Genomic DNA, 18,568 nt, shown 5'->3' on the forward strand with positions numbered 1-18,568 from the left:
GTCCTCAGAGCGATTGCTGCTGCCTGGCCCTCTTGGTAGCGTTGTATGACCAATCTCTCCCTCCCGCCTCTCAGGTCGACAGTTCAACTTCTCAATCATATACACATTAAAGCATGGACTGTCCTGAAGGCAACTGCGTAATCCCAAGCCTTACGCGGGAAGAAAAACGCAAGAGATTTGGCCATGACCCTGCCAATTCGCAAGAAACCTGGGAGGGCCTTCGCAACAATATATACAGCATTGGTAGAAGCTACATTGACAACCACTGTACCGCCGCCGAAACTGAGAGCCGGCTGCATGACCTTTGGGATGAACTCATCCATGTCGCAAAGGTGACTCCAGCCCATAGTCCAGAACATGACCGACTCGTCATTCTGATCCTCGAAGCTCGAGAACTCGGCTCGTTTCCTATCAACCAGAAAGATAGAGATGCGCTGCCAGGCACCAGGGTGTGCGAAGTGGCTACCATGCCCAACGGACAGCGTCTGTGGGTCGATTTACCATACCTTGTGCAGGCAATTTATGCTGTCTGGACAAAAGAGTCAATGAAGTTTTCATCTCAGGAACGGCAAAGCCTGGCGGTGCTGACTGCTAAGCTGTGTGCCGTTGGCGTCTGTCCGGATCAACTCAGCCGTTGTGCTCTTTGGCTGTTTAGGGAGTCTCTAGAGACAGCAAGGGACGGTGTTCCGCTTCCTTCTAAACCAGAAGATGGCTCAAATACTATTGTTGAGCTCCTACCTGCCTGTCTAGAATGGCTTAAACAAAGCAGTCATAAGCTTGTAAAGCTATCGTTGGCAGATTATGATCCAGCTACGGGTTTGGCAGCTGATCTAAATGATTCTCTAACGGCCCCAGGAGAACTTGCAGTCAAATCAAATATCAAGCAGCCTGGTTTCAGCCTCCCTCGGTGGCTATTTTGGAGACAACGCTTCAAAGACTTGTATCGTTGTAGACACGAACCCCTTGTTAGCATGGCAAGGGCTTGCTTTGACGCATCGATTTTCAGCGGCCTTAACACTGGGCTGACTGTTCCGGGTGAGCAGATATACCTAGATCGGCTCTTCCAGGCACTTGACAAGGAACTCGCTGCTAGAGGGAATAAAGACTCTGTTGATGCGAGTGAGATAGAAATCGATATGGATTGGGATAAGGAGTAGAAGATGCTTAACCTCGGCAAGATTTTTTTTTTTTTTTTTATGATGCATAAATAGTTCTGTATGTCTCCAAAGTTGAAAATATAGTAATTTTCATAGCTATATAACCGTGCTTCCAATTCTCATGACATATTGACGCAGGAGGTATGTCTTAAGCCTTGGCAAGTGTCTGTATGCAGAATATGCCATGGCACAGAACATATTTCATCAGATTTAGTCCTGGGCAGCAGCCCAGTCCCACAACCCCGTTGACTCGGCATTTTTGTCATTCTTCAAATCCCAAACAAGCACTTCCTTGGGCAGATCCTCTACCTTGCAATCGGCAGACTGAGGGAAGAAAGTCTGTATAACTTTCTTTCGAATCACCTTGTCGGTCGTCGTCCGTGGAATAATATCGTCGTCTTTAAGAATGCGGAGAAGAGTTGGCAGCTTGTATTGCGCAACCTTCAGTTCTGTAAGATCTCGCCTTACTTTAAAGAGCATGTTTGATGTAGGCTTTCCATCCGGGCCTAAGATGTTGGCGTCTTCTTCTTTGAACGAGGGCTTGAGACGGGCAATGACAGCTACCCTGTGCAGGATCTCCATGTCCGGAACAGCAACGACGTATGCTTCTGACAGGTAAGGAAGCTCTGACAACTTATCTTCGAGCTCAAGGGTTCCCACTTTGAGGGTTCTCGAACGGACGACTATTGGGGGGATTAGTATGACCTTTTTTTCTTTGATAGAGGATATATTGGCGCGATAGGGATGAAGGTGCACTCACAATCTTCGTTGACTCGGCCATCAATAATGTAGTTCCCATCTTCCTCAATGTGCGCCAAGTCACCTGTCTTGTAGAACCCGTTTTCGTCCAATGCCGCCTTTGTAGCAGCCTCGTTATTAAGGTATCTACGAAGGAATTAGTATAGCCCCAGTAAAACTAGCAAGGCCAATGAACTCACCCAAGGAACAGGTCGCTACTTTTCAACAGAATCTCCCCATGGTCACCTTCGGAAAGTTTGACCTCAACACCAGGCATGGGCTTGCCTATCACACGCTATCCACAACGATATGTTAGAATAAAGCGGAATTGAGAAGCATTGATGACCTGGGAGAAATAATAGCGGGCATACCTTCGTGACATCATAGCCTTCAGGGGTTGTGCTTGTCCCTCCACCACCCTCGGTCGTGCCATAAAGAATGGTGATGGGGATACCGCCACGCATGTCTTTCCAGAATTGTCCGACAGAGGGCATGGGAACTGCACCACCACAACCGATATATTTAATTTTCTTCATTCCTTCACTGTATTCCTTTACCTTTTCAGGTTCGAGCACGGCCAGATGCTCTTTGTAATACTGCATCAGACGAAGCAAGGTCAAATTCGTGGCATAAGCCATTGTTATTTTCTGCTGGCGGATAACCTCCCATATTTGCTCTGGGCTGGGGTCCGGATCAACAATGTAAATGGCTAACCCATTCGAGATCGAAGCTACCGGAGGATATATTCCAAATCCCCAGTGGACAGCACGGTGGCACAGCGCGAGGTCTTCGTTCGCAGCACCGGCCACAGTACGGAGGTCGTACGCAGGCATTGTGCGAATAACTCCTTTGGGTGGGCCAGTGGTGCCAGATGTGTGGAGGAGAATTAATGGCCGGCGTGGGGAAAAGACGATATTCTCGTCGATATGGTACTGGCGTTTTGTTGACGGAACTGGAACCGTGAGATCTACGCCAATGACTTTGATAGCGTGTCCAGTCTCGTTTTTGATGTAACTCTGGATTGCGGCAGCTGCATCGCGCTGACTCGCGCTGGCTATCAGGAGCACAGCTTTGTTCCTTTGGATGAGAAACGAGACCTCCTGTGGTGTAAGGCCAGTTGCTATACAAGGTAATCGTTAATATCCACGCGGTATCCCAAAAAAAAACGACGGAAAATAACACATACCCAGCGGGGACACCGCCGCTCCCACTGCCCATACGGCAAAGGTAGCTACGAAAATCTCATAACTTGCCGGTGCGAGAGTGCAGATATATACACCTTCATCACGGATTATCCCGTTGGAGTCGAGGAGATCCGGAATCTGCTCACGGATGGTGCGTCGCAGTTCGACAACATCGTTCATGAAACGATCAAAGGTGGCAGTGATATCATTGTTAGGGTCATGAACGATAACCCCCTCGTTCAAGGGGATAGACTTGATGAGCTGTTGGAAAACAGGGTGATTTGGGAAGCCTTCGGTTGCCATGCTGAAATGCTTCCTTTTACTGAGAGAGGAAGAGTTAATCAAATGTGCTTTCTAGGCCAAATATATTCGATGAAGTCTTTCTAGGCTGAACCGAACGAAGTGGGATGTCGTTCGTGCTTATAGTGTCATGTCCTGTGCACCCCGGACTGGCCAACTACCCGAGCTTTTTGCCCGGGTAGCAGCAACGCAGACGTCATGCAAGGCTATGCATCACATTAACAAGGGTGAGCCAGAGCAAATATGCCGTTTAGCCCGTGGATTGGAGGCATGGCTCGAACTCGGTTGGGCCTTTCAGCTGGTCGCAAAGGACCATTTCTTTATCCCTGGTACATGGACTAGCCAGACGCACTGATCGACAGTTTGTTGGTATGTTGCAGCCTAGCGTGCTTATCGTGTATAAAACGAGCACATCTCCTGCATAACTCGGGTATCGCGATGTATAAACATCCAGCAGCCTCCAGGGATGGCGCAGTCCAGGGCATCTGATGTCGCGATGTCGTTGGCCGGGAGTCGTTAAAAGTGTTATTGCACCAAAGCCAACCGTCTTAGTCAGCATAGATGTTGACGAGAAGGGCAAAAAGAACGACGCCGCAAAGTCTCGAGATGGACGCAGCAACGACATCGCCAGCCCAAAAGACGTCTTATATTCTGTCGTTCGTCCAGAGAACCCGCTGTTGGACGGCATAAAAAGGACGCCAGGCCAGGGTTGTACAGCTGCGAGTCTGAGAACGCCCAACCCCGGTATTTTTATCTGCAGCAGCGATTGGACGTCGCCAGCCAACGGGACTTCCGCTCCCCCGTCGACTAATCAATCGGGGCTCTGCCAGGTTGCTTCTGTCTTGCAGGCCGGCCAAGGAGCTAGACATTCGACAGAATCAGCCAGGGACTTGTCCGGAAGATCCCCCTTGCCAGTCAAGAGCCAGTAAGATCGTATTTCCCGCACTGACATTCTAAAAAAAACCAATAACCTACGGAGTATCCTTCGAGAAGTTTTCTTCACTCAAGGCTGACGTATGAGTAGACCGTTCAACCGTCTCCTCGAACGACTTGACAGGCTTCTTTGCCTGGGAATTGGCTAGTTAGCGGGCCGAGGAATCCCCATCACTTATCAGCTTCCCCATATTTTCTGTTGCAGTTGATGAACAATGGAGAGCCACTGGCCTAAGGACGGGGATTCAGGGTCTAGCGGACCAAAAGAGCAGAGAGAACCCGAGTTCACCGGATACAACGAAGCAGACGACGAGACGTTGGATCGCATATACCGCAAATTGGACATACGTATCATACCGCCGTTATGGACGCTCTACTTCCTCTGTTCTGCCATCCGATCCAACGTCGGGCTGGCCCAGACGATGAATCTCAAGGAAAAACATGACCTGGGCCATGTGCTACATCTGACGCCCCGGCAGATCTCGACGAGTTTGGCACTGTTCTATGTATGCTATATTATATTCGATCTACCGTCGAACCTGATTATGACCAGACTAAGCCCTCATGTCTGGATGAGCCGGATAGTCATCAGTGTTGGCGTGATAGGGGCGTTGATGGCAGCTGTCAAAGCCGCGTGGTCGTTATAGTACGTATATACCCTGACCAATCCATGGATTCAACTGCTTTCTATATCTAACCAAATTATGGAAACTCTAGTCTCCTCCGCCTGCTGCTTGGAATCGTGATAGCCGGCATGTGGCCTGGCATGGCATACTATCTATCACTTTTCTACCCTCCCGCCCGGACCGGCCAGCGTATAGGCTTCTACTTCACAGCCGCCCAAGTATCCGCTGCAGTCGTTGGACTAGTATCAGCTGGATTCCAGAAAATGGACGGCCTGCAGGGCCTCGTGGGCTTCCAATGGATGTTCCTCATCTGGGGTCTGGTCGGTACTGTGATGGGCATAACGTTGCTATGGTGGCTACCAGATCGACCAGTACCACCAGGCGAATCCCGCCCGCCTCGCTCGGCCTGGCTTCGATGGATACCCAACACCACACCAGCCCTATCCGGCCGCGACGAGGAGCTACACTATGCCGATGTACAGCGTGTTTACAAGAAGGTCCAATGGGGCTGGTCGGATGTTCTTCGCATACTGTGCGACTGGCGTCTCTGGCCAGTGACGATAATGTACTTTGGCGTCGTGGGCGTTGGCATCGGAGTCCAAAGTTACGGCACGGTCATCATCCGGGCTGCCATCCCTTCGCTGACGGGCGTGCAGCTGTCGTTGCTCTTTGCGCCGATTTGGGTGATGGACCTGATAGCCATACTGATCATGACCCCGATATCCGATGCGTTCCATCACCACAGACCGGCAATATTCATATTCTCGTGTCTGATATTGCTTACTGGCTTGCTGCTTACGACCTTCACGCACACCTGGACTGCATACGGTGGCCTGTTGATCGTAGGCTTCGGTCTGGGCCCGACGGTGCCTATCACCATGTCTCTGACCGCCGAGCTGTTTGGAGCAAGGTACGGTGACGTCGGCGTTGCTGCTTCGACGGCTATAGTGAGTGGACTGGGCAACCTGGGCAGCATTGTGAGTACGTATGCGCTGTACACGGGCTGGGAAGGGGACGTGAAGAGGGGGTATAGAGGCAGCAACGGGGTGATGTGCGGGATTGTTGGCGGGAGTATTCTCGCCGCTGTGGTTGTGGGGATGATAGTCTGGGGCAAGCAGAAGGAGGAGCAGCGTGGATGGAGAGGCGTCTGGTGGGCGAAATGGCTGATTAGATGAAAAGCAATTGATTTCTGTATGATATTTGGGGAATACTGGATAAAAGGATAGTAGTCATTTAGCAATTAATAGTTGGACGGTTTCATCTTTGTAGAAGTATCCCATGTTCCCTCCATCGGCATTCATAGTCCGATCTCCCTACTTCTACCTGCAACCATCATCCACCGGCATCTTCCGAGCATCCAATCGGTCCTTGACTGCCTGCATGGCCATAACGACCCTGTAATAAGTCTCTCTCGGTTGGGCGTTGCCGTTGTAGCCAACAGGGACGTAGCCAAGTAAACAGGCGAGCGATGAAACGCTTCAAGGATCGGAGATTAACCACGCACCCACAGCCTCAAACGCCTCAACTGTTGGTTGATACGAACTACGAAACAAGCTAACTACGCACGCTGAAACGCGTGGTGGGAGACAATTTGGGTTAAATGAGTGTGATTTCTCTCAGCTCGAAAAGGGCGCTCTTGTCTGTTGTACAGCAGTGGTAAAAAGAAAAGGACCGGGGGCTATCTACCGCATAACGCAGGCAGGCAAGATACGCAAACAGACACACGATGGATAGAAGTCAAGGAAGCAATGGTGAAGGGAGCAAGTTGGTAGTCGTAACGCTGACGAAACAGCAGGCAAGCAGACATTGATAGCTGGTTTGCCGGGTTGATATAGATTAATGTAAGGATATATAAAAAGTAGAGCAGTAACGGTAATAATAGTTAGTTTAGTCGGTCTTCGTCTTTTTTTTTTTTTTTTTTCGTTTCGTTTTGTATAGGATGGGGAAGAAAGAAGTAAACGACGATAGAGCCGAACTGAACTGAACTGAACCTGATAGAACGCGATCCCACGGTTTCAGTGGGAGCAATATGCAGTATTTGTGTGTGCAACTGACATATTGCAAGGAGTGATAAATGGATGGACAAGAAAATAGCAGACATGATGAGAGAGAAAAACAACATGAGCTAGGCATGAACAGGCTAGGAAAAGAAGAACAGTAAAAAGGGGCATCGAAGCGTGGAAGATCTAATTAAAAGGCATTAGGTGTGTTTTGATTCTTGAAGAGACGGAAAGGAAACGGTAAGGAAATGCATTTCGACGTAGGTATCTCGTTGAGAGTTTAATCACTTCCGCAGAGCTGGAGAGACTTGTTAGTATAATGGACTATGATGATAGAATGTAAGATGGAATGTAAGGAAGGCTTACAGTTTCAACGATGATACCAGTGATCTGGTAGGGATCCGCGTTACTGGCGGGTCTTCGGTCTTCGAAATAGCCCTTTCCGTCCTTTGCACACTGTCTGGGGATACGGATACTGCCACCACGGTCGGCGACACCCCAGCTGAACTTGTCGATGCTTCCGGTCTCGTGGCGGCCGGTGAGACGGTCCTCGTTACCCTCGCCGTAGACAGCGATGTGCTCTGGGTGACGGGCCTCGAGCTTCTTCATGGCGGCCTCGATGACCTTCATACCACCCTCAGCACGCATGGCAGCGGTGGAAACGTTGGAATGGAGGCCAGCGCCGTTCCAGTCACCGGGGATGGGCTTGGGAGCAAAGCTGATGACGACACCGAAGTCTTCGGCGACACGGTTGAGGAGGAAACGGGACATCCAGAGCTGGTCACCAACTGTAATGTTTGTTAGTTAAGTCCTAAGAAAAATATGATAGAGAGGACAACTTACGGGTGATGCCCTCGCAAGGACCGACTTGGTACTCCCACTGAGAAGGCATGACCTCAGCGTTGATACCGGATATGCTGATGCCGGCGTAGAGACAGGCCTTGTAGTGAGCATCGACGATGTCACGGCACTGGGCCTTGCCGGTACCGACACCGCAGTAGTAAGGGCCCTGGGCACCGGGGTAACCACCCTTGGGCCATCCGAAGGGCCAGCCATCAGCGTCAAGGAGTGTGTATTCTTGTTCTAGGCCGAACCAGAACTGTTCCTTCTCGTGGGTGCGCATGAGACGAGCAGCCTCGTGGCGGTAGTTGTACTTGTTGGGGGAGCCATCGGAGTCCCAGGTCTCGCAGAGGACGAGGATGTTGTCACCGCCACGGAAGGGGTCGGGGAAGATGGCGCAGGGACGGAGGTAGACATCTGAGTCGTGGCCGGGAGCCTGTCCTGTCGATGAGCCGTCGAAGTTCCACTCTGGAAGCTCGTCGGCCGAGGTGACTGGGCGACTGAGAGTCTACAGCAGTATGAGTCAGTATCAACTGTATATACTCAAGCAAACGACAAAACTCATCACTCAAAGTGTCTGGCCCGTGTAGATCACCGTTCACACCCCAGCCAGCAGTGAGCGTTGTCTGTATGGAGGGGTTGACTGGGGGCTAATGCAGGAACCAGGCGAGTTCGAGCAAGGGTCGACACCACAGCAAAAAAAATATACCAAAAAAGAAGCAAAAATGGAAAAAATAAAAAATAAAGACGAACCTTTGTTTTTGAGCGAACACCGCCGTGAGCATCTACCCAGACGTATTCAGCGAGGACCTTTCCACGCTGGTCGAGGCCCATGTATTTTTGGAGCTGGAGGCGTTGTTAGTTATGGTTGTCCGGGATGTGGACTCGACGACAGGGGAGCAAGCGAGGGCACACACATTAGCAGCATCAGATCGACGAGTATTCGCCTGTAGGATTATCGTTAGTAGATTGTTCTTCTAATTGATGTTGTTGATGTTGTTGTTGCTGCTGTGATGAACCCACCATGATGAGAGATAACAGCGAGATAAGTCCTGCTTGGACGGGTAGATAGAGGCGATAAGCAGAAGCGAGAGTCGGCTGGAGACAAGAGCAGCTGCAGCTAAGGCAAGCAAGCAAGCGACAGAACCGAGCAGGAGAAACAGCGAACAAACAGCGTGCTGCTGGAAGAGAAGCAGGAGAAGCAGAAGAAGATAAGAATAAACAGAAGAGATAATAAAAGAGGAGGAGGAGGAGAGAAAGAGAAGGAGAAGAAGAAGACGAAGCGAAAAGCGGGTTTTGCGTGCGCTTAAAAAGAAGGCAAAGTTTTCCTGCGCTTTTCCTGCTGCGGCCGGCGTGGATGACGTAAGGCAAGTCTCAGGGCGCTTAAGTAAGCAGTTCCCTGTCGCCCAAAATAGAAAAAGGCCGGAAGAAGGCCGGAAGAAGGCCGGGAGAAGACGGCGGGCGGACCCATTTTTTTCTTGCTCCTTCTTGGTTGGGCCTCTTCCTTTTTGGTGGCGGTGCGAGATCGCCCGATAAGGCAGGGAGAGGCGGGGGAAGCGCCGAGATAAGACTAAGGGCGCGCGATAAGGAAATCCCTCATACATAGTCGAGCCGGCGGTTGAGATAAGAAGGGCAGGCGGTGAGACCTGAGACCTGAGACCTGAGACCGTGACTGAAGCTGAGCTGAGGCTGCGCTGATCGGCTGTTTCACTGCGGGCAGAAGATTTACAGGAGGATTTGCAGCGAACAGAAGTACTGACGGAGTACATACTCTACAGTCTACAGAGGTGCATAGATGGATGAGGTACCTACGGGGCATCCGTCGTGCTGCCGTGGTTACCGCCGTTGCGTTGCTGCAGCTACTTGCGCTGCGCCTGGTGGCTGGCTGTTGGCGCTGGCTGGCCAGACGGCTTGGCCGCCCGGAGATAAGACGGCGGCGTCTGGTTGGTTGGGCAACAAGAGACAGCAAGAGCCAAAAAGAGGGCGATGAGTAATACGATGACATAAGACGCTGCCGAGGTTCCCGCGCGCATGAAGCTTATGTAATATAACACTAAACCAGCAGCCATACAACTGCCTCCGTCGCTCCGTACATATATACTCACAGCAGGTCGACAAGCCTCTACTATCTACCTACTTAGTTGGGAGATCTTCGGAAGGATGGGAATATGGAATCTTGGGACGGACGGGGACTGCGTGGGACTAATAATGGGACTAGGACTAGGGCTAGACTAGCTGCGATGCCGGCGGACGGCGTACTTGCAGGCGGACTCGACCAGCAACCCCAGATCCTCGCATGTCTCCAGGACACGACCCAGCAAGCCACACAGCTTCTTCTCCTCGGCAGCTCGCGTGGGCGTGTTGGCGGGCCCAGAGGGAGAGGGCTCGACCTCGACGATCCCGCGGGTGCAGGGCACTTGCAGCCGGCCGTCGGCGAGCACCTCGACTGTGACGCTGGCTGTCCGGGAAGAGGGAGGAGAAGACGGAGAGGGAGAGGAAGAGGAAGAGGAAGAGGAAGAGGCTGCCAGGGGGAAGACAACCAGCAGGGTCGGCGGTGATGAGACAGGCGTCCGCAGGCTGATCGAGATGCGTTTCGTCTCGTCACTCTGGTCGGTAGATGAGAGAAGGCTGTTCAGCCGAGTCTCTGCTGCATCGACATTGTCCATTCGATGGCCCTCTTGCGTGTACCCTTCATCGTCCGACTCTTGATCTTCATCATCCTCGTTCTTACCCTTGGAATTATTGCTTGTGCCCATCTGAAATACGCTGAGTAGCTTGCCGAGTAGAGCATACTGTCGAAGCAGGGGGATGACCTCCTCTATCTGTCGAGGATGCGAAAAGGGAAGCTCCCTCACCGTATAGCCAGGCACATGCTCCAGGGCATGGAAGCTGTACACATGCTTCTTCCTCGTCACCTCGTCTTCTCCTCCTTCTGTTTGGCCAAAGATAGGTACCGTCCTCACATGCTCTTCTTCTTCCTGCTCGTCCCCGCCTTCCCCCTTTACTGTTCGCGATGGCCGCCGCTCAACAGGTACCACAAGCGCGTCATAGGCGGCTGGCGCCCTCGTCTCCTGCTGCATCGCTATCCCGACCAGGCGATACACCTCTGCTGCCACGACGATAGGCACATGTATCGCTGGCTCCAAGCGTGCCACGAAGCGCACATTCGGTGGGCTCGACGGCAGCAGAGGATCGGTCGAGACGAGCGTTGGGTCGGGCTCTAGCCAGTTCGTTCGCGTCTTGCCAACCTTGCCGTTCGTATCCTCGGCGCCATTATTGCCCTCGTTATCATTATTGTTGCTCTTTTCATTATTGGTGATATTGATATCGTTTTCGTTATTGTTTTCGTTGTTGTTCTCGTCCTGCGTCGGTAGCACCGTAGGATCGCCCACCCAGCCCTTAGATATGCGTAGTGACGGGTAGCCAGCCTCACACTCTATCACAGCACTGTATACCTGCCGTCTGCTGCTCCCCTTGGACCGCTTCAGGGACGGGGACAGCTCAGCTTGCAGTACCTCTTCAAGCGAAGTGCGTTGAGCATCCAGTAGCCGCCGTTGGTCAGCCCAGTAGTGTATCGCCAGGCCAACGTTCTCGCCCCGGTGCATGGTGGGACAGCCCACACTGCTGCTCCTACACAGCCGCTCCCAGAACCTGCTTTCGGGCCCAGACGTGGTTTTTTTCGTGTCTGTGTCTGTGTCTGTGTCTGTGTTCAGCTTCAGGTCCGGGTCCGTGCCCTTGCCCGTGCTGTCCCAAACCTTCTGCAGGCTCTCATGTACCCCTTCCACCGCCTCGAAGCAGTTGACCTCTCTGCATAACCCATCCATTCTCGCCAGCCGCGTCAGGTTCGCGTGGAATACATCGACTGGCTTCCACTCTCCTGCAGCTACTCGTTCCTCAGCATCACCATCACCATCATCGCCAAATGTCAACACCCTCTTCAGCACCGCTGATGCAGCTTCCCTCTTCTCTCCTTCAGCCATATCCTGCGTAGCATATCGGAGCGTCACATCCTTCACCACATCAGCTTCTGTCCCGTCCCGGCCAAACTCAATCTCCAAATCAACGCTGTTCCCCGCGATACTTAGATTATTATCCTGCCACATACACTCGAATCCTTCCAGCGTGCCAAGTCGTTCAACGGCCTCTCGACACACGCCGCGTCCCGCCACCCGTGACCGTAGCATAGCTAGCACCTCAGACATGTTTCGTCGTTTCTCTGCTTCCGTATCTTTCGCTGTTGCGCCTGGCAGCGAGTGCATGGGTAGGTCAAGGGGCATTCCCATCCCCATCCCCATCGCGTCAGACATGCTTAGTCCCATGCCGATGCCCATACTCAGTCCGCCTGTCATCGCGACTCCCCCGGGGCCGGGAGAAGGTGTTATGCCAGATAGACCCAGCGCTAGCAGTGCAGAAGGTGAGCTAAACCCTGCGGCATCATCAAGCATAGGCGTGTACTGGTGTGCCGGTGCCTGTGAGTGCGATGAAGCAGGCGGCTGCTGCTGCTGCTGTCCCGGGTGAGATTGTTGCTGATGCTGGTGTTGTTGCTGTTGATGGTGGTGTGAAGGGGTTCGTGTTGCTGATGGTGAAATATGCGATAGCGGGCGTCCCATGGGCACCGCCGAGGGAGCTGGATAGGGTGAGGAAGTGATCTGGGTTGGGGTAACGCCGGGGTTGGCGCTGGCCGTGTTGTTTTTGGCAGGAGTCGCCATGGTTTGATGGTATCAAAAAGCAACAACAAATGCTATAATTTCCAAGGTAAGATAGTGTGTAGATGGAGATTCTATTGACAGCGAATGCCCATGGGTATCATATTATGCATAGTCTCGTTCAAATAAGCCGCTTCTCAGCCCTCCGCCTCCGCTGGTTGCCACAGCTCAAAGGAAGAGGGATCCCCCGTAGTAGCAGCACTTTGGTATCCAGAATCGTAGTTCAAAATGTCCCATCGCGCGTCGCTCCCTTCTCTCGTTTTAGCGTAACTATCATCAGCTCCCGCATCCAATCTGCATTCCCAGCTCTGAGGCTGTGGCTTTGCTTTGCCCTTCGTCTTTGAAGTCGGACGTTGGACCGCAAAACGAGCTACGGATTTAAGATTGGTCACGTGAGGACAGCGAAGAGCCCTTCTTTACTTGATAGCGACAGAGCTTCAGGAGTATCTTTAACTACCTAGCTATCTACACTACTCACAGTCTCACGACGATAGCATCATGCTCGCTGTTCCTCCTCTCTCTGCCTCTCCCCCCCCTCTCTCGCTTTGCTCCATTCTATTTCCGCCTCCCTCTTCCGCCCCCTTTTCCACTCCTTTCGCCTCTCTTTCTCCATAGCTTTCTCCCTCTTTATTTCTGCTTCCCGCTCCTTGCGTCTCGCCTTCTCTCTCTTCTTTACCTCCCACTCTGCTCTCGCCCACGCAGACATCTCGGCTCTTAGCTGGTCTAGTTTCGCCCTATGCGCCTTGATTTGTGCAGCCTCTTCCTGTGGGTTCCTAGTACTCATTAACTAATGGTTATATGGTGGGTTGGGGGGACTTGCTAGTATACTTAGATATACTCCTTATAAGCAAAGCTACTTACCGTCCCTTTGGCCTAATATGGAGTTTCATACTGCTAATAGATTTAATATAAAAATAGTCATTATCTGATGCTGTCATGAATATACTATAAGTAAGAAAGATAGTTAATATATATATATTTCCTTCTGTTAAGGAGTAGTAGTACTTACATTCCGGCACCTTCGGGTAGTTTGACTGTGGGTATATTCTCTGCAGTAGAGTAGGGTGGTGGAGGACTTGTCTTCTCCATATTTAAGGGCTTTAACTAAGCGCCGTTGCGAAATTCGAGCGCAGCTACTTGAGATAAAAAGTTTTGAGGCGTCTATTGAAGAATAGTAATGAGAGAAGACGAGTAAGACAGATTAAGAAGCAGAAGAAAAGAATATACGAGAGTTGTGCCTATTAATATTTATATATGTGTGTGGTGTGTGCGTGTTTGGTGTGGCAAGCCATAGTAGCATCATCGTCGACTGTCAACCACGATTTAACTAGTTACATACATCGCCTTTTGAGTTGAGGTTTTGCTCTAGCCACTTAACTAACACATCTCCTTGCCTTCCACCGAGAGGAACACAAATGATGGGCCTAGCTGCCAAAATAGCAACCCAAGCAAGACCAATGGCTTCTCTCACGGGAGCTTTTCGCCCTATCATGGGCTCGAGCCGGCCTTTGTCTAGGCAGCTATCAACACTGTCGAATAATCCTCACATCGTACGGCCAGCACACCCCGTCCCATATCCATCCAAAGCCATCTGCATAAACTAACGCCAACATATAGTACGTTTTCCCGAATGCAACAGGCACGAGCCATACGCTATCACTCCTACCGACCTCTCCTCCAACTCCAGACGTCGCAATCGGGTCAACAACTACTTCTGCCCTCCCTCCAACACCAACCACATTCTCCCCAAACCCGCGCTTCATATCAATCCTAGACTCCGTGCTAGCAGATCATGCGTACCAGGACCCAGATACCGTGTCCGCAGCACAAGTAATGGCATCAACTGCCGGTGCGAACCTCTTCTCACGCATGCATGGACGGGCAGAAGGGGCAGGGTCAGCTGGTCGAGGTGGATTCATACATATAGCTGATTCGAGAGAGCCGCCGGAATACGGCAGGATACCTTCGTATGTTTGACCCATTGGGCTTTACGGTTGTGTTGGTGGGAAAACTAACATATAACTACAGGCCTGAGGATATATTTGGCTCTATTGAAGTTGATGGACAGGGTAACATTGAAGGGAAAGGAAACTATCAAAGCAGCGGTATGATACATTCTTTTTTCCTTCGTGAATGAATGTATTGCATTACTAACTACATTTCTATCCAGGAACATATCGTATTGTGACGAGGAGTGGAATGTAAGTGTTCCTCGCGTTCGTTATGGATTTGTCTCACATTGCTAACGACGTACAGCCTTGGACTAAGTCCATTTCTTAGAGAAAAATTGGTCGAGAGACTAAAGGCTGAGGAGCAGAAGATACGGCAGTAAAGGTGTCAACTCCCAGTGAAGTGATATTAACGTTATTCACGACGAAGTGTAAGATAAGTATACTTGTATAATAGACATTGCATGTTGGACAGCGAACCCAGTCAAAAGAGGGATGAATATCGTACATAGATAGATCAAACATAAATCGCAACTAAATCACTTCTTGAAGAAATTGGTAATTCGCTGGTTTCCACCACTTGGTTTAGCACTGGATTTCGGTTTCGTGTTATTGCTTGTTGCACTTCGCATCTTCCTCGTAGGACTGCTTCCTTTAAGGGGTTCCATCTTCTCTTGGGCAAATTCTTTTTGTGGGCTTTCAATCTTCACCCTCTTGTTGCTGTCTGCAGAAGTTTTCTCCGATTTATCATCTGGAGTGTGTTCTCTCTTTAGACTGCTGGAATATCCCTCCGGTTTTTCGAGTTTAGTTTCCGGCACTTCTGTTTTCCCCTTCTTTTGCCCCTTTCCTTGGAAAAAATTGGCGATGTTTGACTTATTTTCCTTGCTATCAAGCGGTACGATGAAGCTCGGGGAGTTATTGCCGACTTTCCCTACATCTTTACTAACAGGGTATGTCTCCAGTTCACCTTCATAGGGCTTCAAGAGTGATTGAAGCTCCTTGGTCCATGTAGTAGTATGCGGGTCTAGCCAAGCTGCCATTGCCTTACTACCTGGATCAAGAATGACCGGCATACGGTCGTGGAGGAATTTCAGTTGTGGGTTGGACGAAGTGGTGATAACCGTGTAGGTATACAACTTCTCACCCGAATCTATTATGGGTCAGTCACACACCCAAAATATATTATCCAATGCCAATCCTACTTGCCTTCATACTTGACACAATCCCACAAGCCAGCGAAACACATCAGATCGCCATCCTTTCGACGGGTATAATACGGTAGCCTGGTTTTACCTCCAGGGCCAGTTTTAAGCCATTCGTAAAAGCCTTGGCATATAACTATGCAACGCTTTTTCCTCTTCATCGAAGTCCACATGCCTCGGTCCTCTATTAACGAGTCATCCCGACAGTTGATAGTCTTCATCAGTGAGCCATAGTCTGGAGAACGTTTGGTCCAAAAGGGTATAAGCCCCCATTTCATGGCTTGAATCTTATACTTGATGCCTTTCTCTTCTGCCTCGGCTTGCTCAGCATCCTGCTGCTCTTCGGGAGCTTCTCCTTCAGCGGCTTCATGACTCACGCCACCGTGGTCAGGGGTGTCCGCTCTGAGGACAGCACCGTAGTTTCCCGGTGCAAAATTATACGTCTCCCTCACTTCATCGTCATCCGCTATCTCATCAACCTGCTGTCCTCTCTCTTGTAGCTGATGTCGAATGAACGCTAGGCGCTGTCCCAAAAGATATCAGACTAGTGGTCTCCTTGTATTAGAGCATAGGATCATGCATACAATTCCCATAGCATAACGCCCACACATTTTGCCGCCGTGACCAATTCTTTGGTGTATACAACTTGGTTATAAACCTTGCATATGTTAGAAAGAGCTGGACATCAAAGACTGGTATATATCTAATGGATAACTTGCTGCCTTCGAGGTTGTAATTAACTTGCTGGATGTATTTAGTCTAGACCTTGGCTAGTCGGACCTGGTACACGTGACCGTCTAACGCGACCACAGCTAGGGACCCTCATATTAATTATGTTGAATATTACTACCTCGTCTTACATAGAGCGCCATAAATAGCTATCAATATACACGGTGTGCTATGTATCTTTATCTTAAGGGAAAAGAAATAATCAATGTATGGCCGTTAGAACTCATGGTTGAGTCCGATAAAAAGCCCACGCTAAAAATGTCTAAGCAACCTTAAATTTACCACCTGCTATCACAACCACCGGCCGGGAGTGAAGTCGTTATTATCTCGATTGTGTTCTAACTAGGCATCAGTGACCAGGCTTGCAGTTACTTGCTTCAGTCCTAACAAATTATTAGATATGACCTAGAAAGATGCTGCCGAAACTAGGATGGCGCGTCAGCGCTCTCTCACGACCGATATGCAGTCCGATTTTCTCGCAATCGATGACGAGATCAATTTCTTCATGCAGAACGGCCCATCGACCAAGAATACAACTCCTCTCTCGCAGCCCGTCGATCTCCCAATTCCGATCATACACATACTACCAGCGCTTCAGGGACAATTTCCGGGTTGCTGCACGAAATGTCCATCGCAAACACCCCATCGGATTTCCTCTTACACTGCTTTTCGCCGTGGGAAATACCGCCCTCTTAGTATACATTGTCTACGACTTTATGACTCGAGTGAATCCGGAATTCACAAAGTTCCCTAAGGAAATAGCTACGCCTCTTCGAAAGGCAGTATATTATACTGAAATGGACCTCAAACCACCGTCAGCATTGGCCTATTACAAACAGGCATTAGCCGCTGGATATCAATTGGGACTACATCCATTTTCAGATGAAATGCTGGGCATACGATTAGCGGTAGCTGCTATGCTGGAGAAGGCAAAATTGTTTGATGCAGCGATTGAAGTTCTCACGACAATTAAGCATGATTGCGAGACTTGGATAGAGAATGGAAGGAGACGAAAACTGATAATGGATCGGGAAAATCAGAGTGGGAAAAATACCCGACCTGACCCCTCTGATTTGGATGCTGTAGCTGAGTACGAAACTGATCTGAAAAAGGAGCAGGAAGAGGAGGAACTGCGCGACAAGGTGGTGAAGAAGATACCAGGCATTAGCCTAAAACTAGCCGATATATACTCCGAACAATACCCTGATGATACCGCGAAGGCAGAGAAATTCCTTACCTCTGCCTTCGAAACTAGCAGAGCAGAGCTTCAGCGAAGAAGAGACTTGAAGCTGCCTATTACATCGGATGAGGAAAATCCAGCATACCTTACTCTTTCCGAAGTGGGCAATGCATGTAGTGAGTTGGCTGACCACTACGTAAATAAAGGCAGAAGCGACCTAGCAACCATTCTGTACATGCAAGCAATATCCTTATTCAAGGAAGACGAAGGAGATGGACGACACAAATGCATCCAGGCCGTTCTCCTAAATAATATTGCTAGTCAGATGGCAGAACAGGCTGGAAAGGTGCCTTTGGGCGCCCCGTTGCCCTCTTCTGCGTCTTCAAACCCTGTTTCACGCGATCAGCTGCTATCCGCAGCGGGAGAATGGGCCAAAAAAGCATTGGACGTTGCTAGCAATGTTGAGGAATCATATAAGAATGAGCAATGTGACCAAGCCTGTGTTGTTGCTCTGTTCAACTTGGGAGAGATAGCTGAGATGCAAGAAAATTCTCAGCAGGCAGAGGACTTCTATCGGAAAGCCAAAGCAGCGGCTGTGAAAGTTCAATTCGCGGAAGGAATTGAACAGGCGGAAGATGCACTGAAGAGGCTGCGACGCAAGAAGTGAGATAAAGTAACATCCATGTATAATACCTCTCAAACGGGCAAGATAGTTACGAACATAGAAACCCCATGTACAACATTTTGACAAAATTTAGGTTCCATATTGAGAATCTGTTGAACTACGGCGAACGAGAAAGGTATAATCATGATGTAGAATCTCCATTAAAGTCGTGAAAGACGTACATAGCATAACCTTTCTAGCCAATACGATAGGTCACTCGCCAACTTAAATGTCCATGAAGAAAATGCCATCGGCTTTGAAGATAGGGTAGCAGTGGGCAGGTTATGCTTTTGAACTTTTTTTTTTGCTTCCATTTAGATAGATCCGTTGTAAATAACTCCAGGGAACTATCAAACACCA

At 50.1% G+C, this 18,568-nt stretch overlaps 9 protein-coding genes across 9 annotated transcripts; 3 read left to right on the forward strand and 6 right to left on the reverse strand.

Moving 5' to 3' along the window:
* Window positions 1–113: 113 nt before the first annotated feature.
* On the forward strand, window positions 114–1,157 carry ARB_07763 (uncharacterized protein; the record flags this gene model as incomplete). Its single annotated transcript, XM_003013997.1, has 1 exon — window positions 114–1,157. One exon carries the CDS (start codon window positions 114–116, stop codon window positions 1,155–1,157), a length of 1,044 nt encoding a protein of 347 aa, XP_003014043.1.
* A 210-nt stretch (window positions 1,158–1,367) lies between these two features.
* On the reverse strand, window positions 1,368–3,382 carry ARB_07764 (uncharacterized protein; the record flags this gene model as incomplete). The annotated part of the gene is made up of 5 exons (XM_003013998.1): window positions 1,368–1,840; window positions 1,918–2,042; window positions 2,096–2,190; window positions 2,267–3,015; window positions 3,082–3,382. The coding sequence occupies 5 exons, from the start codon at window positions 3,380–3,382 to the stop codon at window positions 1,368–1,370; spliced, it is 1,743 nt and encodes a 580-aa protein (XP_003014044.1).
* Window positions 3,383–4,527: 1,145 nt separating this feature from the next.
* On the forward strand, window positions 4,528–6,113 carry ARB_07765 (uncharacterized protein; the record flags this gene model as incomplete). The annotated part of the gene is made up of 2 exons (XM_003013999.1): window positions 4,528–4,958; window positions 5,030–6,113. The coding sequence occupies 2 exons, from the start codon at window positions 4,528–4,530 to the stop codon at window positions 6,111–6,113; spliced, it is 1,515 nt and encodes a 504-aa protein (XP_003014045.1).
* Window positions 6,114–7,262: 1,149 nt separating this feature from the next.
* ARB_07766 (uncharacterized protein) lies at window positions 7,263–8,612 on the reverse strand (the record flags this gene model as incomplete). The annotated part of the gene is made up of 3 exons (XM_003014000.1): window positions 7,263–7,726; window positions 7,782–8,278; window positions 8,383–8,612. 3 exons carry the CDS (start codon window positions 8,610–8,612, stop codon window positions 7,263–7,265), a joined length of 1,191 nt encoding a protein of 396 aa, XP_003014046.1.
* A 143-nt stretch (window positions 8,613–8,755) lies between these two features.
* On the reverse strand, window positions 8,756–9,382 carry ARB_07767 (uncharacterized protein; the record flags this gene model as incomplete). Its single annotated transcript, XM_003014001.1, has 1 exon — window positions 8,756–9,382. The coding sequence occupies one exon, from the start codon at window positions 9,380–9,382 to the stop codon at window positions 8,756–8,758; it is 627 nt and encodes a 208-aa protein (XP_003014047.1).
* A 627-nt stretch (window positions 9,383–10,009) lies between these two features.
* On the reverse strand, window positions 10,010–12,487 carry ARB_07768 (uncharacterized protein; the record flags this gene model as incomplete). Its single annotated transcript, XM_003014002.1, has 1 exon — window positions 10,010–12,487. One exon carries the CDS (start codon window positions 12,485–12,487, stop codon window positions 10,010–10,012), a length of 2,478 nt encoding a protein of 825 aa, XP_003014048.1.
* Window positions 12,488–12,980: 493 nt separating this feature from the next.
* ARB_07769 (uncharacterized protein) lies at window positions 12,981–13,573 on the reverse strand (the record flags this gene model as incomplete). The annotated part of the gene is made up of 3 exons (XM_003014003.1): window positions 12,981–13,257; window positions 13,346–13,429; window positions 13,494–13,573. The coding sequence occupies 3 exons, from the start codon at window positions 13,571–13,573 to the stop codon at window positions 12,981–12,983; spliced, it is 441 nt and encodes a 146-aa protein (XP_003014049.1).
* Window positions 13,574–14,972: 1,399 nt separating this feature from the next.
* Window positions 14,973–16,246, reverse strand: ARB_07770 (uncharacterized protein; the record flags this gene model as incomplete). The annotated part of the gene is made up of 3 exons (XM_003014004.1): window positions 14,973–15,583; window positions 15,640–16,135; window positions 16,220–16,246. The coding sequence occupies 3 exons, from the start codon at window positions 16,244–16,246 to the stop codon at window positions 14,973–14,975; spliced, it is 1,134 nt and encodes a 377-aa protein (XP_003014050.1).
* Window positions 16,247–16,849: 603 nt separating this feature from the next.
* Window positions 16,850–18,211, forward strand: ARB_07771 (TPR domain protein; the record flags this gene model as incomplete). Its single annotated transcript, XM_003014005.1, has 1 exon — window positions 16,850–18,211. One exon carries the CDS (start codon window positions 16,850–16,852, stop codon window positions 18,209–18,211), a length of 1,362 nt encoding a protein of 453 aa, XP_003014051.1.
* Window positions 18,212–18,568: the final 357 nt, after the last annotated feature.

Source organism: Trichophyton benhamiae (genome assembly GCF_000151125.1).
Source record: "Trichophyton benhamiae CBS 112371 chromosome Unknown Abenha-G-c-312d04.f1, whole genome shotgun sequence".
Classification (NCBI taxonomy): domain Eukaryota; kingdom Fungi; phylum Ascomycota; class Eurotiomycetes; order Onygenales; family Arthrodermataceae; genus Trichophyton; species Trichophyton benhamiae.